Genomic DNA, 18,729 nt, shown 5'->3' with positions numbered 1-18,729 from the left:
GTTTATGTCAGTCGTTCTTCGATTTTTCAAAAAAAATTAAATAGCTAAAGCACAACGTAATGCTAACACCAAAAGGGGTTTCCACCTAAAATGGGTTAAGTACAATTACATGGGCACAAAGACCTCTAAAACAAATCACAACTCAGAATCACTGTCTTTGCACACATTTATTATTTATCTTTATGTTAACAGACATTGCACATAATCCCCTCCAAACAAGGCACGTAAAAAAATAAGACAAAATAAAACAAATACAAAAATAATTTTCCTCTCATAGATTTATCCCACAGAGATAAAAATCTAACTGGGGATGTAATGGTTTAGAACTGAGTGGGGTGGCATGGAAATAAGGACTCCACAAATGCACCACCTATCTCTCACCTGCTTGGCTCCACATCAAACCCACGAAAAACAAAAAACAAATCTCGGCTGGTTCTTTTAGTCCACCGTCATGCCGAATAGGAGTCAAAGAAAAATGCTGAGGGGGGTTTATTGAACCGGGCTACCAAGCAGATTTTTCCACTCATTTTAACATTTCTCTTCAAAGATGTAATTCAATTTCTAAATATACACATCCCCCACCCATCTCACACCCTCCCTCTCATGTCTAGACAAGATCAGGGGGCCATGGGGGTCAGGGGTGGTGGGTGGCAGGATGGGGAGTACAAGGGAGGGGAAAGCAGTGCGTGTTGTGAAATGGGCCCCGTCCCCCAGATAATCTGCAGGACCTAAAAAATAAAATACAGCACAAAAGGACACGAGTCATTAAAAGACAGTGTAAACCAAAATAACCCTTTCTATGAATGAAGGGCTTAAGATGGGGCAAGTGATTTTCTTTGGTTAAGCGTTAAATAGCACTACATTCTGATCATTGCCATAGCTAGTGTCTTCAGTAACAGGATGTCTAGACAACTCAGACGAGGATACAGATAAACAAGTGAAATTCAAAGTGATGACACAATAATCAGACAAACTATCGATATGAAAATGAAGCCGATAATGGATACTCTCTCCCGATAGCTGAGATTTTGCAACCCATCTGAAAATGACTTCCATTTATTGAAGAGCTGGTCAGACAGGGATACTCCCGTTACTGAACGGACACTATGGCAATGATGACCAGCACAATATATAGGGTTGCACTCGTTTAACATGTCTCACCTCTTTCAAAGGGTCATGCAATACCCATGTCACACTGTGGATGCAGGGACTGTCGTAGCAGGCGCCTGCTGGAATAAGAGGAAATAATGTGTCAAACATTATACATGAGTTAAACTTAAACTGGCATGTTTGTAGAATGCTAATAAAACATCTTACCTCAGGTGATGTTACCTCAGGTGTTTTTACCTCAGGTGATTTTGGTGATTTAGGAGAGGACTTTGGCGATTTTGATGCAGATTTGGCATTAGCTGGCTTTGAGGTCTGAGGCGGAGTGCTGGGCTCTGAGGCAGGCTTCTGAGGAGAGGTGCTGGGCTCTGAGGCAGGCTTCTGAGGAGAGGTGCTGGGCTCTGAGGCAGGCTTCTGAGGCGAGGTATCAGTCTCAGAGGCAGGCTTGATCTCTACCCCGTTCTAGAGAAGGGTAGAGAGAAAAAAAATCATTAATTTCTCAAAGACTGACAACTTAGTGGCGTTTTATTTCCATGTGCATAACGATTAATCTCAAATTGCATTTTGAGTTGGGAGTCCAGTCACACGCACTCAAACCAGTCCCCCCGACCACGATACCCAAACCCACTCATGGCACATGCGTCATGTCATTCTTGAAATACTGCTAAAGAAAATGGCACATCAGTGAGCATTTCAGCTTGAACCTTGCTCAAATTATAAATTTAGGATATGCATGCTCATTTTATATTTTTATAATTGGTGACATCTGTTCCAATTGCTATGAACGCTTACTTTAGAGACAGATGATTCAGAGGCCCTTTGTCTGCGGCGACTAAACTGTCGGCGGGGCTTCTGATCTTGCCCCTCAGAGTCTCCGTTGGGTTTCTGGCCAACAGGGGCATCTTCCTGGACTTCCTGCTTGACCACGACCTCCTCCTCCCCCTGGGTTTCCCCCAGGGAGGTTTCCAGCTGGGACGTCTCAGTCTCCGATTGCTGCTTGAATTGAGGTCTGGGTCGGAACGGCCTGTGGACCAAGGAAGGAACAGTAAAGGTCACGAGGGATTCATCAGTGTTGGGACTCATTGGGACAATGATTAAGAAAAATAAAAACGCTGATGAGATTTTATTCACCTGCGGTATGGAGGTCTGAATCTGCGCCGTGGTGGCCTCTGCTGGTCACCTCCTTGATCTGTCTTCTGTTCTCCAGCCTCACCCTGGCACACACACAGATCAGACCTCACAGCAGTGTACCACACAATATACACTAAAGATTGCACATAACATACCAGGTAGATACATTTCTCTCTTGGGTCTCAAGCTGAAAGGCTGCTCCAACATTCAACTTACCCAATCTTTCTGTTGTACGAACACAAGACTGCTGTACTTTATACCTCATACTAAGCATTTAAAGTATGAGGTATAAAGTACAGCAGCCTTGTGTTCATACAACAGAAAGATTGGGTAAGACTGACGTTATGCATCTTTCAGGACCTTTCACTGCTTCGTCTCAACCATTACGCTATTCCGTTTCGCTTCAAAGTTGAATGTTGCCACTGTTGGAGCAGCCATAAACTACACAGGTTCAACGCGATGTTCTGGGCTTCTTTGTAAAAAGCAAGTAAAAGAGCAACGTTTGAGCCACTTTTCCATTCACTGTAGTAGAAGAGGTAGCAGTTTACACCGCAGCCGTCAGCTCCACCTACAGGAAATGCGTTAGCTGCGACCATGAGAACCGTTTCTGAACGTGTCTATATGCCTGCCTGCCTCTACTTTTGAGCCGCTTGTCACCTCTTGCACTTCCTGTCTGGGTCTACGAGGCCTGCGACGCCGCTGCACAGGTTGCGCGCCCTCACTCTCAACGCCGCCCTCTGAGGCAGAACCCTGGCCGTCACCCTGTGCATCCTGTTCGCCATCGGGTCGGGGGCCACGGGGGAAGAAGCGGCGACGGAATCTGCGCTTATTGGGTGCATAGCGGCTGCCTTTGACAGGGACCCCGCCTGGACCAGTCACATTGGCCGCCTCCGAGCCCTGTGGGGAGGGAGGGATTAGGAGAAGAGGTGCAAACAGTAAATTGAACTAATCAATTTAATTGATGATTTAAATTAATGTTGGGGGGAAAAGGCAAAATTAATATTAGGTTTAACTCTTCATCCTTACCTTGCTGGCTTCTATAACGTCAAACTCCACAACCTCCCCATCTCCCACACTGCGCAGGAATTTCCTAGGATTGTTTTTCTTGATGGCGGTCTGAGGGAACAGATTACCTGCATCAGCTGAAAACGTCAAGCTATACAAAAACATATTTTGGACACCAAAAAACACCCACCTGATGGACAAACACGTCTTCTTTGGTGTCATTTCTATGGGGTGATAAAATAAAAATAATTATTGGCCAACACATAAATATAACATCCATGTCAACAGGCATTTCACTTTAAAACTCTTCTGGTGGCGGCATTTTAACATCTACTCAGGCTCTATTTTAACAAAGTTAAACTAATTAGGGGAAAAATATATATAAAATAAAATAAACACAGCCGTGACAATTTTGAACTGGGGATCCCCCACCCTGACAAGCACGTGACTCAGTTCCACAGATAAATATTGTGAAAATAGCTTGTAGATTGGCCATTTTCACAATCTTGGCCTCTTTTCTTAATTTTGTCAATAACTTTAGAAATGTGCAAATACAGCCTGTATAAACTTAATCATCTGGGGACTGCCCAAAATAATTTGGGGATCCCGACCAGTTTGGGAACCACTTACATTAGGACAATATCAGATGGCATGTCTGATCTGATAAAATGAAAAAATTCCAAATATTTAAAAACTGCCTGGGTGCACACAAATGTGGCAGCAACTCATAGATCATTAAACAGTACAATCAAAAGGGAACATTGTACCTGTTTATGAAGCCATATCCATTACGCACATTGAACCATTTCACTGTGCCCTGGACTAAGGTGGCTAAAACCAAGAAATGACAACTGTTAATATACATAGTTTTACATTTACAAGGGAGACATGGCAATAAAACGGTAGAAATCTAAGAAAATAAGGTGCATTCTTTTCCAGTGTAGTTTATAAAGCACTGCAGATGTGCCCACTGTGTAAATGATTAAACCCACTACTAGGTCAAGAGGGAGGTTTACAGAACCTTCATGAGTCAGAGTTGCATTTATCGTCCTCATCTTTAGTTAAAATCAGAAGCACTGACTCAGCAGTTTCAGTAAGCTTCTACACATTTACAAGCAACGCATTTGGGATTTATAGACGACCGACCTCATTGTGTAAACTAACTAACGTGCATTTTGCTTTATGCGTAATAATCAACGGAAGCCTTGGATCGTAAAACATTTCCCAGATTGGGATTGAAATGACTTGCACCTGTGCGTTCATCTACCTTCCACGTGAACACGTGACTGGAAAATAAAGAAATGTGCTTTTTCCTTTCTTGCAGTCTGTTGTGTCCCGTTGTAGCTACTTAAAAACACACGGGTGGAAATCAAAACGAAAAATGTGCGATCACACAGTCAAAAGTCTCCCATCTTGCCCTGCTTAAACGGCCAAATGTTTTATGCAGTCAACTACTTTGAGCTTTAATTAAGTGTGTAGATTTAACAGAATCATTGATAGATTGTTCCCATGCCCATAAATGTGGGACACGTGTAGGTAGGCTGGTCAGTAAACGAAACTAACGAGTTATCAAAGAAGGCCTGGCTTGTTGAGACTGAAATGTGAATTAATGAAAGATACGGTAACCTCATTTTAATAAATTACTATCCTGAAATAAATCTAACGAGGTCCACTCGACAGCTAAAGCATAATAACCTAAATAAATCTGATCTTTTGCTTTCTAAATGTCTGAACACTTCCCTTCAACACTTCCCTTCAATCACGCACCTATAATCTTTCTCTCCGGCTGTGGTAGGTCTTCCTCCACTTCCACGGGGGCCGATGGTGGGTCGCTCTGCGCTTCGGTGTCTGTCATACTCTCTGGGATACACTTTAAACTTTGGTGTCCCCCTTCTTTCCAAACTACTTCTATCCGCCGTCGCTAGTTTTATCCCGACATCCTCCAGGCTGCTGCCTTGTAAACCGCGCCCTCATTGGTTTCCCAATAGACGTGGAATCTAATTGGTTGTTGAGGATGGTTGATGCTGGATCCTGGCGAGGGTAAATATAATCCTGATTGATTAGGCAACGGACCACCCATTTGATCAGATTTGTTGTAATCTCTGGTTGCCTACCCTAATATACACTGTCAAATCCTCAATTTTAATTGAACTGTGGGAGTGTACAAATGGAACAGGGTCAGTGCTTCTCCTCAGGAAGGGGTTCACCTGCCAGCCAGGGGTACTTGGAAGTTGGAGGGGTCCAGGGAGTCTCCAGCAAAATGAGTATTTTGACTAATTTGTGTTCTAATCATTAGAGCACAAATTAATCAGGCTAAAGGCTAAAGTTTGTTTCCACTGTGGTCCTTTAACCATCGACAATTCTGCACTGATCTATTAGTTCTACACCCAAGCCTTAATATTAATTTCATGCTGGGCTGGTCTAGGCCCAAGTTTATAGAATACAGACTGTACATACTGTAAATGTATAGTTACAAAATACACAGACACAGACACAGACACACACACACACACACACACACACACACACACACACACACACACACACACACACACACACACACACACACACACACACACACACACACACACACACACACACACACACACACACACACACCTGTATTATATGTCAGAGGGAGGGCTTGTGAATGCACTGCGCATGTGGATACGGGAAGCTGCACATCATGGGTATCAGGATATGTGGGCACCAAGGAAGAGTGGGCACCTTAGTGTTCCAAAATGTAAACAAAAATATTAGGAAAATGTAATGTATACTTTACATTATTATTTTATTTTAATAAAGGTATTTTAAATATTTAACATACTTTTACTTTGTCCAATCCCAGATGTCCCTAGTGCCCACCCTATCCTGCGTATCCCATGGACCAGAGCCTTCCAGGCTCTGCCATGGACGCATTATTTAGGCCGCACTCACTGTACCCCGTCCCCAACACTGTGGAAACACACCACCCGCCTGCCCCACATATTATTTTTTAATGACAACTTTACTTTGTCAAGTGATTCAAACAAGCATGCAACTGTAGCCTGATAGTCCTATCTGAATTTACAGTTCAAGTTCAATTACTGGTAAAGTATTCAATCAATCTGACAACTGAAATCCCAAAGGGGATCAATAAAAGTCTGTGTGTTGTTATTGACAACTGGTGGCCTGATTGCATCAAGCAGACCTACTTTATAGGATACGCAACATTGTCAATTGTGTCATTCTCTCATGATATATTATTATTTCACTGATGTCTATAGGTTTCTTTCCTAAAGTTCACCCATGGGCTACAATTATTCCCTCGTGACAAAACCTGACCTGCATAGAAGTTACCACGGATACGGGAAGGCTGCGTGACGTCACCACAGCGAGGTCAGAGCGATGTCAGTAAGACTATAGAGATCAGAGCCTAGATAGATTAAGAGACATTAAGATTTGACATTGGTGAAGATTACTTACTTACTTGCTTTAATTAATTAATTACTAACTTTTATCCTCAAGAATTGCTATTCTGTCCGTGCTTACCACGAGCAATTCTCGGCTCCATATTACAGATCAGATATTAGGAACATCGGTTATAAATAAGTATGTCCTCACTTTTTTTCTATACATTTTTATCCCACGACCCTGCAAGATTGTCGAGATGTCCACTTCAAAGACTGGCAAGCACTGTCATGCCAAGGTAAGCCTATATGCTAAGAATTGTGGGACTTGACTTGGAAATACAAAAAGGTGAGATAATTATGGCGATTCGTTGTTGTTCTGAAACAGCATGTGCAAACTCAGCACAACTAGTTTTCAGTATTTAGGGTTAGGGTGTCTGGCATGCTCAGCACTTCTCAGATACTTAGGTATAAAGTTTATAAACAGACATTGGCGTAACTATGCAATACTGAGAAAATACCAATCTGTACCAACCCCTCAGAAAACAGTACACAATATGTTAAATATATCCTCATTCTATGAACTAGAGGGAGAAACTGTTGTGTTATGTGTGCGTGAACCCATAATGGACGAATGATCAAGTCAGTTTACACAAATAAATGGCAGCACAGTTGGTCAATAAGACATAGATGACACAGACGATCTTTCTTGTCCTTTGTGCTTGCAGGTCCACATGGTGGGTATTGACATATTCTCTGGTAAGAAGCATATGAGGATATCTGTCCTTCCACTCACAACATGGATGTCGCCAACATCAAGAGGATGGATTATCAGGTGAGTCCTGGGACAGTATGGAGGGTTAAATTTACCACATGAAGTAGCGGACCACATATAGATCCCTGGGGGACCTAAGTATGTAGGGTTTAAATTATTTAAACTAAGTGCACATACCTACATTCTTCCCGGTGGAAAAGGGTTTAAGCGTTTTTCATCCCACAGACGGTTCATTCTACATTTGTAATCTAGTATATGCTGGTGTTTATAGACAAGACTATTTGATGTATTGAAAGTACTGATGACAACAAAACTGGCTATCAAACCAGTACGATGTGCATCCTCTCCCCTCTCGCTTCCTACACCCCTTCCATTCTTCATCATATTTCTCCTCTGTCCTGCCCTCTCATCCCTCATGCTGGAGCCTCTCTGTGTTTCTCTAGCTGATTGGGATTCAAGATGGCTATCTGACCCTGCTCCAGGACTCTGGTGAGTTGAGAGAGGACCTGAAGCTTCCAGATGGAGACCTGGGCAAAGAGATTGAGAGCAAGCATGAAGCTGGAGAGGAGATGCTGGACAGTATTGTCTGTCACCTGCTGTGATTGTGATCTGAAACATGTAATTGTTGTTTATTTGTAGACAAGCTTATTTAGCTGCATAGGAACCAAAATATAGCTTAAAACTTTCAGCGGTTCGCAAAATGGCTGTATTTTATGAACCAACTCCTTCCCCACACTGTAGGGAAATCCTGGCATGGCATAATCACCCAGGCAGCTCTTCATTGACAGTAGGGAATGAATTAAAGTAATATTTATCAAACACTATTCCCATCGTCTTTGTGATAAGGCTATGGGTAAACCTAGCCCTATGGGTAAACTTTGGCCTGGCTGCATCAGACACGCTGGCCCTCAGATGGCTACCCTGACAATGAAGCACTGAGAAAACTGTTGCACCTTTCGTCCTTTTTTTCTTTCCAAACTTGACTACGGTAGCGGTGGTCTCAAAAACATAAGGGAAACTTTGACAGAAAAAGACTTGCTCACCGTATAGAAAATAGAAGTAAAACTCCTTAAACTGAGATTTAAGAAAATATTTTTTCTTTATTTTATCATGCCCATAAAGTGCTCTGTGCTCAAAGTGCAATTAAAAAGCAAACGTTTCGGTCCTAGGACCTTTGTCAGTGCTATATGTTTTTCTCAGACAAAGAACTTGCTCTTAAAGAGCTCCAAAACAATACAGCCGTACAGGCTGTATTGTTTGTGAAAATCATAGTGCTGACGAAGGTCCTAGGACCGAAACGTTTGCTTTTTAATTGCACTTTGAGCACAGAGCACTTTATGAGCATGATAAAATAAAGACAAAATATTTTCGTAAAGGCTCAGTTTAAGGAGTTTTACTTCTATTTTCTATTCGGTGAGCGAGTCTTTTTCTGTCAAAGTACCCTGACAATGACAAATGAGGGTGATAAAAATCTATATTTATGGATTTCACAACTGTATACAGACTGTATGTAGTGGGATTTTGTGGTCTATGGATTAAACCCTGACCAAGACATGGGGCAAATCAGCAGCACAATGGAAGGAACAGATAAACCATTTAAATCCTATATGGAGCGTAACAGTGGCCTGTTTGGCAAATTGGCACCGGCGCTGTAGTAAGTCAGAAGTAAAAACCCCTTGTTCACCCTTTGTTTTCTACATAGATATTTTATTTGGGCTCTGAATCCAGAAAAGGTTGGGAACTGCTGTCCTATGGAGAAAATAAAGGGATTTTTTAAAAGCTCTAAATCCAAACTACTACCCTCACCTTTTTTCCCTCAACACCAAATCTCTTTGCTGGAAATAGCCGATCTACAAGCTCACAAAGCTTGCAAATTGTTTGCCCCAGAACAGGGATGCTATAAGATACTTTCATATGTTTCATATTCACTCACTCAGACTCACTCAACCACCATGTTGGTTTCTGACATGTCCTCCTTTCAGATTAGTCCTACATGCGATGGAAGAGGAGACAGCAATTGCCATCAAAGCCATGGGTAAATAAAGCACTGCAGGTAAATAACGAGAGCTTTGGCTGTACCTTCACCCTGCCAACCGCCTGACTCAAGCCTGCCTGAAGAAAGGTGGCTGGCTGTGTGTGTGTGTGTGTGCGTGCACATGGATGTAAAATGTTCAGAAATATATAATGCATTTGCTTTTGCACCAATTCCTTTTTGTTATCCATCAAAACATGTTTCTTTTGGCAATCACTATTGCTAGTACAATATGTATTATACTATTATTGTGTAAAGCCAAGATCATAACCTTCCTATTTTACAGGATAAATGGTAATTCATGATGAACCTGTACTGAGCAAATAAATGTAGCTAAATGTATTTCTTAGAAGCTTATGTTACCATGGATTTGCCTAGCCCTTATGCACTTTTAGTTGACATTAGGAGGCTATTCATCATATTTAGTCATCATATAATTCAATACTCATGGTTTTTACCATCCTTTTATGACAGGTTGTATTTTCATTGTATTATTAGTCAGATAAAAAGTGAGGCAAACTTTATTTTACAGCCTGATCAATTCTGCGTCACTGAGTACTGACTTCTGCAACACAAAGCAATGTAGCATTATTACTGTCATTACAACTTTGGGTCAGGCATCTCCATGCACTCTTAGCTGAAAACTCTGAATAAAGTTCTATTCTGTACAAGTTTGCTGTAGTGTAACTTTTATGTAAAGCCTCAACTCTAGAATTACATTATTTATATTCAGTTTTGGATCTTTCAGTGGGTGATTCATTTTCAAAATTGTGGGCATAGAAATGCACCATGTCCCATCACATACTATGTTTGCTTTGAGTGTGCTCTATGTGGCATTTTCTTGTGAGATGTTTCAGAGTGATCTTCTCTTCTCGTCCCTGGCATATCTCCATGGGGGGTCTTTAGGGCTAATTAGTGTGAATTTGGGGGTCCTTGACATAAAAACGTTTGGGAACCACTGGTGTAGAACACAAAGGTTTTGGGTACATACAAATCCAAATTACAGATCGATTCCCCAGCCAGAATTAAAGAAAATACACATTGTTGGAAAGGGTGTGTGATTTTGTTGTTTGTTTACTTAATATTTTAAGAGCATAGATACAAATAACAAGAAAAAATGATTTAATTAACAAAACAAAAACAGTCATAGGATGAATTGCCTTTATATCATGAGTTAACATCCAGCTTTGTGAGGGCTAAGGCCAGGGCTTTAACTCATCTTTAACCCAGATAACCCATCAATTTCACACTAATTATAATAAAAATTACAATAGATCAGCAATAATATCTTAGATTCAAATTAACAATGTGTGTACAATGAGACAAGTTTAATTAAAAGATGTAACATTTTCAGACCAAACACATGGCATGTCCTTTTTAATTTATATAAACTGAAGCTGGATGTTGAAGCACAGATGTGAAAGGTAGAGAAGAAGCCAGGAGATTGCTGGCCACAACAAAGCCCAAAGAGAACATACAATACTTTACAAGAGACAAAGCTTAACAACCAGTCATTTGGGGCTATTCTTTTCAAACAACAACATCTGAGCATCTGAAGAAGTTGTTTCCGTTATTAAACCAAGTGATTCCCTGGATATTTTAGTGAGACAGAAATCTCAGCGATCACCATGATGTTAGCTTACTCTGTGGGGTGTAACCCTGCTCACTTGCCATGGTGATAGAATCTCTGTCCACTCTGGGCATGGGGCAGAAAGGCATGGCGAGGTGCTGCTTGAGGAGAGCTCTGGAACTGGGCCTGGAAATACAGTTGCGGAAAATGTTACAGGAGGCAAAATAGAACTAAAGACATTAAAGTGGTGATCAGAATCAGAATCAACTTTATTGTCACATCACAGTTTGACAGGTGTAAAACAGTGCGTGAAATTTGTTTTGTGCAAGATCCATCGTTTTGTCTTTCCCATTAAAACAAGAAAGGGAAGAAGTAAACGGGGCCCGGGGAAAGAGAGAGGTGTTGTGTGACCAGCATGTAGCAAGTGTCCATTTACATTTGCGTGTGCCATTTTAACGTATAATTTGCCACCGACCGTATTGGGTGGCCATTTTGCTGTGAAGGTCGTACTCTACAAGGCAAGCGATTGTGATAGAGGCTTGTGTATTTCTCAAGGGGTTACCTTGGACGTAGGAATCTGGACTGCCATTGAGGGGGTGGGGAGCAGGCCAGCCGCAGAGGCATGGAGGGCTTGGGGATGGATGGGTCTCAAGGCACCCTGAAAGGACATCATGAATAGGGCTTTAGACTTGGATGGAACGATGACGCTGATGCCAACTCCAAGCTGCCATTAGCTCCAATTAAATAATAATAATAATTATTATTATTATTGTTATTACTCTAGGTATGGATGTGTTTATGTTACAACTACAGCTCAGAAAATAAATGGCATCCAGTGGACACCTAGGACATATTTAGATGACCTTGACTTCGCTGATGACCTGGCCCTTCTTTCCCACACCCAGCATCAAATGCAGGAGAAGACAAACATAGTCTCAGCCATCTCAACACGCCTTGGCCTCACCGTTCACAGAGGAAAGAGCAAGGTTCTCAAAATGAACACGGACAGTGTTACCCCATCGTGCTAGAAGGTGAAGCACTAGAGGAGGTGGAGAGCTTCACCTATCTGGACAGTATTGTCGATAAACTGGGCTGGACAGATGCTGACGTGAAAGTTCAGATTGGCAAGGAAAGAGCAGCTTTCTATCAGCTGAAGAATGTCTGGGAATCCTCAGATCTGCCCAGAAACTTTGAGAACTGTCATCATGAAGAAAATCCAACACCTGCCTTAGAATCCAAATCCAAATCCGCTGGCCTGACACAATCAGTAACTGGCAGCGAACAAGAAAACACCCTGTGGAGGAAGAAATCCTCCAAATACGCTGGGGATGGATTGGCCACACGCTTCGCAAGCCTGCATCTAATATCACAAGATATGCCCTGTTCTGGAACCCACAAGGGAAAAGAAGAGGGGCAGCCCAAGAAACACCTGGCGGCGTGACCTGGGTGCAGATTTGAAGAGATCTGGCCACACATGGGGACAGCTGGAGATACTTAATATTTGACTTCTTACAGAAGCCTGAAAGTGATAACATGTCCCCCTAGACTTTCCACTGCGTGTCTAGGAGGATTAAGTGGGAGTGTGGGACTACTCCAAATTTCAACTGGTTTCGGGGACTTACGGCATCAGTGAAGCCCGACTGTTGGTTGGCATGCTCCAACTGCTTCTGGAGTGGTATTCCCGCTCCTGTGATGAATCCTATAGGGGAAATGGTACAAAGGAAATTGATCTAATAAAACAACCTCTTTAATATAATAACTCCAACGTTTAATGACAGTATTACTCTGGTTAGATATCCTAACTATAGATACAATTATTAAATTCTTGTCATGAAAAATCACACCCATGTGAAGTGACTAGTGAGGGGCACTCTTGTCATCGTACATCATGTCGATTTGATTGTCCACATATGACGTACATTCTCCATTAATTGTCAATGGGACTACTAGGCTAATGGCTGAACAGACCTGGCTGGGAGGTGAAGTGGCCGTGGACAGGATAGCCAGTCTGCTGGTGGGGAAGGTACTGCATGGCCTGAAATGCAGAAGCACCACCTGTGGGAGGAAGAGATTACAGCCATATTTCACTAAATTAATCATGCTGCAATGTGACCAATGACTGAGCTCTGGATCTGTGCACGTCCCGATAGTTCCGCTATTGGTTTCCTGTTGTCGCTCACAGACGTTAAACACATGATGCGTGTAAGCCATACCTCTGATCTGAGAGCTGCTCGCGAAGCTGACAGGCACAGAGGGTCCGGCGGCATATGTGGAGGGATGCTGGCTCTGGGATACACCATAGGGCTCATGAACCCCCTGACTTCCGCTGAACTGGCCGTGCTCTGCCGAACTTGTGCTGAACCCCTGTGTCTGGTAATGACGCCCCTGGAGAAGAGTGCAAGAAGTGGAAACAGTTGGATACACACTGCTCCAACAGCATAGGCTTTAGTTTATACTAAAGGTCTTCGGGAAAGCCCGAGATCCGAACCGAACCGGAGCTGGTTCCAATCACAAGAAGTGAGTCCCGGGGATGTTCGGAGCAGCTCTCGTATGTCTCGGATTTCGGGTAATGACTAAAACCTGAGTGGACCCGACGATTGGCCGCCACAGCTGTCAATCACGCCCGCCCCCCAATTTTCACCGATATTGTTGACGCAATAACAACATGACTGTCTCTTTTTTTTTTTTTTTTTTTTTTTTTTAAGATATTTTTTTGCGGCTTACGCCTTTATTGATTTTTTTTAAGGGATAGAAAGTAGGCTGACAGGAAACGGGAGAGAGATGGGGGGATGACATGCGGTAAAGGCCGTGTCGGGTCCGGGAGTCGAACCCGCGGCACAACGCGACTGGATCACCAGTCCGGTGCCCAGACCGTTACGCTACGGCCTGGGCCATGACTGTCTCTTTAAGAGCATCTGCTGAAATGTATGATGAATTCTGGGGACCCTTCACCCAACTCTTAACGAATGTTGATGTGTTGAATATGCTTCGTAATGATAATGGAAATGCCTCATAACACTGTAGTGATCTTATGGACTCTCTCGGACACTGATGCATCTAACCTGTGAGGACCTCTCATTTATCTGTTTATATACTGACTTCTGCTAAATGTTTTGTTTATCGTCGTTGTTCCTACATGTTCCTATATGTCAGCATCACCATGTTGTGTACATGTATGAAAAACTAAAAAAAACAATAAACATTTTGTTAAAAAAAATATATATAATCTGCTGAGATTGATTTCATAATCATGCACCCCATTTTCTTGGTACGGGTTGGTCAAATTGGACCTGTGAAGACCTCTACTTTAGACACATACTGATCCCCTAATTAGAATTTAGCATAATAATGGTATCAACATTCTTGGCCTTTTGACAGCAGTACTAGCTGTTTTGTCTGGTGTTCAGGCTGGCGAGAACCCAGTGCAGCTGCATGAATATGTATCAGGAGTTGCCATTCTTTCTGAATTGAGAGGAGTGGATGATGAAGGATATGCACTCCTCTGTGGAATTCAGAACAAGCTGGATGATGCCATACTGTTTTTTATTTATCTCTACTGTTGCATGTGTGGCACTCACCGGGAGGACAGGGGTTTGGAACAGCTGTTTGCTGCGCTCTCCCATCAGTGCACCAGGTCTGTTGTGGTTGACTGGACTGCCTGAGGAAAGAAAGAGAAACATTGAGAGACTAACAAAAATCATATAGCTGTGATGATTAAATATGTTTAAGGGGAAAAGAGCAATGTGATTTTAGGTTTACTAAATAAAAACATAAACTCGAGAACCCTTTACTTTGCATGGTGATGAGGTGCTGTCCCGCGTGCATAGGTAGACTGGGTTGGTAGCTGGAAGACGTCAATGTTGTGATATCGCTGGATAAAGATGTTAACGGATAGAACCTTTCAGTGAGTTACAACCTGGTATCATTATCAACGCCAGAGCATTGTCATTGCACTGATGTAATAAATGTGTTCAGTACCTCTGCTCCTTTCTTCGTCTTTTCTCCTCCTCGTGGAGGACTTTCTTTAACTGTAGGAAGAGCTGATGTTTCTCCTCTTGGAGTCCCTGCAGCTTCTCCCCCATTTTCATCACCTGAAGGAGAGGTGACGGACCACCACAACGAGACAGTGTAATTCATGCTAGAGAAACACATTGGCCCTCATTTATAAATCAATGGAGTGTACAAACCAGCTTGTTTCTTTTATCCCAGGAATGATCTTATGCTCAAGTATATGTATGTATATGTAACGGCCTTTTTTCGAACTCGGGTCTCCCGCGTGAAAGTACAATATCTTAACAACTAGACCAAAGGGATATCTCTATGGACCGGGGGAGATATAAAACTTTTGAGACCATCAGGCCGAGGCTGAGCCACTCTGCTACATATATACACAGCCAATCCTAGCGTACATTTGGTCTGAGCTTTGATAAATCTCACTACTGAAACTGACCGTCATTTAAACTACATGCCCTTAAATATTCTCGAAACACCCTGATCTTACGAAATGAAGAACTGGAATACGACCAAAGAACGTATGGAAAGCTAATGAGAAATAGTTTCCCCTGCCCACCTTGCTGCCTGTCATGATCGCAAATGAATAACACCAATCACATCATCATGATTTGTAATATGTTTGGGTTTTAGTTTAACTCCCAAGCAGCAGCGTGCGCCGATAGTGGAGACACGCACAATCTGCAGTTTTTCAAAAGGAGTAGCGTCCTCCCGGTTCCGGCTGGTGTGTGGTGGGATGGTTACCTCTGATCTCCCGCCGTGGTTTGCATGTATGCACTCATGTGTCGTAACAGAGCCAGTATAGCACTGTTTAAATGGCGGAATGACCAAGCATCTAACTTGTAACATGTATTGTAAACATGTTATATTGTTTTTAATTGCTTGTACACTTGGAAATATCCTACCAATTTCATATGACACATGATCGTCGATGTATGCCTTTACAATTTATTTATTCGTTTTAGAGCTACCGGAGGTCTGGTATAAATTTTTGGAGTGAATACAATACATATGTTTGGATGCCTGCCAGATGGTCAGACAATGCTGCTCTGCATGCCTACGATGGAACAGGTGCAGCCAAGCCTACACACGCTCAGACCTGGCGTGAGATTTGATCAGGCCGTACGTTCAAGTCAAAGTCAAGATGGAATGATAATTGTAGACAATTGCAGTCATCTTGTCGTACACCCATTATTTAGTCTATACAACTTTAATAAATGAGGGCCATTGCTTGCTAGAAATAAAACTAAACACACAGAAAGCTAAAGTTGTAGTAGTACTCTGTAGTGAGCTATATTAATACCTATAAGGCGAAACTGCAGTTCTACCATTGCACCGTTTGCACACCAACGTGGGATTTAGCATTAAACGTATTATGTTGTCTCGTGTGAAAAGACAATAATCCTGGTGTACATGTCTCCCCAACCTGTTCTTTAGTTTCATCCAAAGACATCCTCTCCTCTATTTCTTTTGTCCTCTTCCTTTCTTCTTCCTCCTTCATTTTCTGCTCCATCATTTTATCCACCTCTTCCTCCTCTGAGAACAGAGTCATATTAGTGACATTATTATACGATCCATATATCTGTCAACCACATTTGTGCGTGCACTACATTCTCTCTAATGTCTCCGTGGCAACCCTGAAGTGAACCCACCTTGTCTCTTGCGCTCCCTCTCCCTCATGATGTGCTTGTGGAGGGCTCTTGCCATCGCGTTGGACAGCTTGGGTCTCTCCAGAAGAGCGGGCATGGTGACAGGCAGTGGAGGTGCCAGCTTTTATGTGACGAGACAAGAAAATACGCGTGTGATAATAAAACGAGGCAGATAGGTGCCAAAGAAAGATAGAGAGACGTCGCTTTGTAAATTAAAACTTGAGTGAGAAAGCGCTAACAACGCAGATCTCAATCCGGGCCCGCTACAGGCTAACATGAACCTTTATGTTAACAGTTATTGCTAACGTTCACTGGTAGTGTTTCATTGTGAAAACGTTAACTGATTAAATGGTACAAAATTATGTTGGTAAGGGGGTGTTCTTCTGGTTAACGATCATATTGAGATCGTTAACCATATACAAATATTAGCTAGCTAACGGGCTAACGCTAACTATGGCGGTGTAAAAATTAAAAACGGTTATCTTACTTTCATTCGTTTAAGTGAGTCGTGTGATAAGAACCTATCATCCACGCTGTCTTCACTTTGTTTTTCTCTGTGGGAATTCAGCCAAATAAAATCACAACGTCCCTAAAATGCGTAGTAAACATAACAGATCCACCATGTATGTAAACCATATGTAAACACAGCCGCCTCAGCTCGGCTCCGAGTGAAAAATACTTCTTCCGGTGTTAAAAGATGATTTCCTGTTTCCTTCCAATGGAATTATGGAATTTGTAGTTTTCAGATGTCCCGCTAATTGGGGAACCCTGGCTAATAGAGTAAGGTCTATGGTCTTAACTACACGTGACGTTTGCATTGAATTATTGGGATATTAATGCATGTGTATACTGAATTATCCCCCCCACCCCCCCACCCCATTTTCCCTCACTGTATATTGTATCTTTTCCCTTTTTTGCTTCCCATATGATGAATTCCTGTTCTGTTTTTTAGCTACATAGAAATGTCTATTTTTGTATGTCTTTAAATGTTTTGATGAATTGAACAATGTGGACCCTGTTGTAAACAAGTGTAATGCTTAATTGGGTCGTCCACTCACAGTTGACAGTCTTTGTATTGAGTTTGTGCTTAAAATGTACTGTAAATTCTACAAACTGTTAATAAATATTTCAATCAATCAAAATTAATATTTAGGCAAACATTACAAAATGGAGAAGAAAAAACAAGTAGGGAGGGCAAGCTCACTCTGATCAGGATGTATGTGCAGTCATCAGGATGACTTTGAAGGCTGAACCAAGTTACAGATTCAGACTGTGTAGCTCTTCTAGATGAACAGTAGTCACAGGGTAGAAACACCTTTGAGGTCACTTTGGCTTTATTTGAAACCAGTACCATTAAATCGGTCAGATTCCAATCATACCCTCAACATGCACCTAAACCAGGGGCAGCGGTGGCCGAACGGTTTGCGGAGCGGTCTTGATATCGGAAGGTCGCTAGTTCGTATCCCCGGACCGGCACGTTAAAATTACCACGGTTGAAGTGCCCTTGAACAAGGCATTGAAGATAATTGAACCCCTACCATGAAATGTTCTATGAGCAGGGCCTGGCTGTAAACAAGTTCTTGAGCTTAGTCCAGTTACCCTGGGTAAACATACTAACTTTATTTCTTTCCTTACTATTCTCAGCGCTAATATGAAATATTCCTTAGTTTGTTGTATCCTCACCTTTCAGAGCAGCTATGGAAAATGCTTTATAAGATGTTACCTTTTAACTTACATGCAATCAGAATCGGTCTTCTAAATTTGTACATTTACTTGTACATACTGTAAGTAAAGCATGCATTTATTACCCACGTTTTCCATAGCATTTATTTTGTTTAGAGTAATTCGAGACCACTGCGATTGTTCGCCACAACTCCATGCTCAAATGAGTGTTGCTTGCTGAAAATGGCAGATCTACAAGCTCACATGTTGCATCTGCTATTTTTTGGCAGAAAACAAAAATAGGGCTTAGAATCTTGTCACAATTCTTTGGTCTGAACTAGGCATTAGGTGCCCCTTGTGTAGGCTTTCAAATTGTGTTTGGGTGCAAGGGGCACGCC

At 42.2% G+C, this 18,729-nt stretch overlaps 2 protein-coding genes and 1 pseudogene across 6 annotated transcripts; 1 reads left to right on the top strand and 2 right to left on the bottom strand.

The window, feature by feature from the left end:
- Positions 1–106: 106 nt before the first annotated feature.
- Positions 107–5,143, bottom strand: LOC310875659 (Y-box-binding protein 2-A-like). 2 transcript variants are annotated; one of them, XM_083788951.1, is made up of 10 exons: positions 5,011–5,143; positions 4,011–4,074; positions 3,434–3,467; positions 3,265–3,354; positions 2,896–3,135; positions 2,239–2,321; positions 1,900–2,131; positions 1,318–1,569; positions 1,162–1,229; positions 107–728 (listed from the first exon to the last, which is right to left on the bottom strand). In XM_083788951.1, the coding sequence occupies exons 1-9, from the start codon at positions 5,096–5,098 to the stop codon at positions 1,191–1,193; spliced, it is 1,122 nt and encodes a 373-aa protein (XP_083645077.1). In that variant the 5' UTR covers positions 5,099–5,143; the 3' UTR covers positions 107–728; positions 1,162–1,190. The 2 variants fall into 2 exon arrangements, with proteins under 2 accessions (XP_083645077.1, XP_083645078.1); XM_083788952.1 differs by having other exon boundaries at positions 1,162–1,226.
- A 267-nt stretch (positions 5,144–5,410) lies between these two features.
- LOC310876008 (eukaryotic translation initiation factor 5A-1-like) lies at positions 5,411–9,450 on the top strand (annotated as a pseudogene). Its single transcript has 5 exons — positions 5,411–5,420; positions 6,804–6,931; positions 7,361–7,467; positions 7,851–7,986; positions 9,395–9,450. The product of its transcript is annotated as a eukaryotic translation initiation factor 5A-1-like (transcript).
- Positions 9,451–10,495: 1,045 nt separating this feature from the next.
- Positions 10,496–17,323, bottom strand: gps2 (G protein pathway suppressor 2). Of its 3 annotated transcripts, none has more exons than XM_083788630.1 (11): positions 17,157–17,323; positions 16,673–16,790; positions 16,447–16,556; positions 14,988–15,100; positions 14,801–14,907; positions 14,588–14,667; positions 13,223–13,394; positions 12,978–13,064; positions 12,632–12,708; positions 11,572–11,667; positions 10,496–11,195 (listed from the first exon to the last, which is right to left on the bottom strand). In XM_083788630.1, exons 1-11 carry the CDS (start codon positions 17,160–17,162, stop codon positions 11,103–11,105), a joined length of 1,059 nt encoding a protein of 352 aa, XP_083644756.1. In that variant the 5' UTR covers positions 17,163–17,323; the 3' UTR covers positions 10,496–11,102. The 3 variants fall into 3 exon arrangements, with proteins under 3 accessions (XP_083644756.1, XP_083644757.1, XP_083644758.1); XM_083788631.1 differs by having other exon boundaries at positions 14,801–14,880; XM_083788632.1 differs by lacking the exon at positions 11,572–11,667.
- Between the last annotated feature and the right edge of the window lie 1,406 nt (positions 17,324–18,729).

The sequence above is a fragment of the Protomyctophum parallelum genome, assembly GCF_964188405.1.
Source record: "Protomyctophum parallelum genome assembly, chromosome: 18".
NCBI classification, from domain to species: Eukaryota; Metazoa; Chordata; class Actinopteri; order Myctophiformes; family Myctophidae; genus Protomyctophum; species Protomyctophum parallelum.
This window is presented reverse-complemented; position numbering and strand designations above follow the sequence as displayed.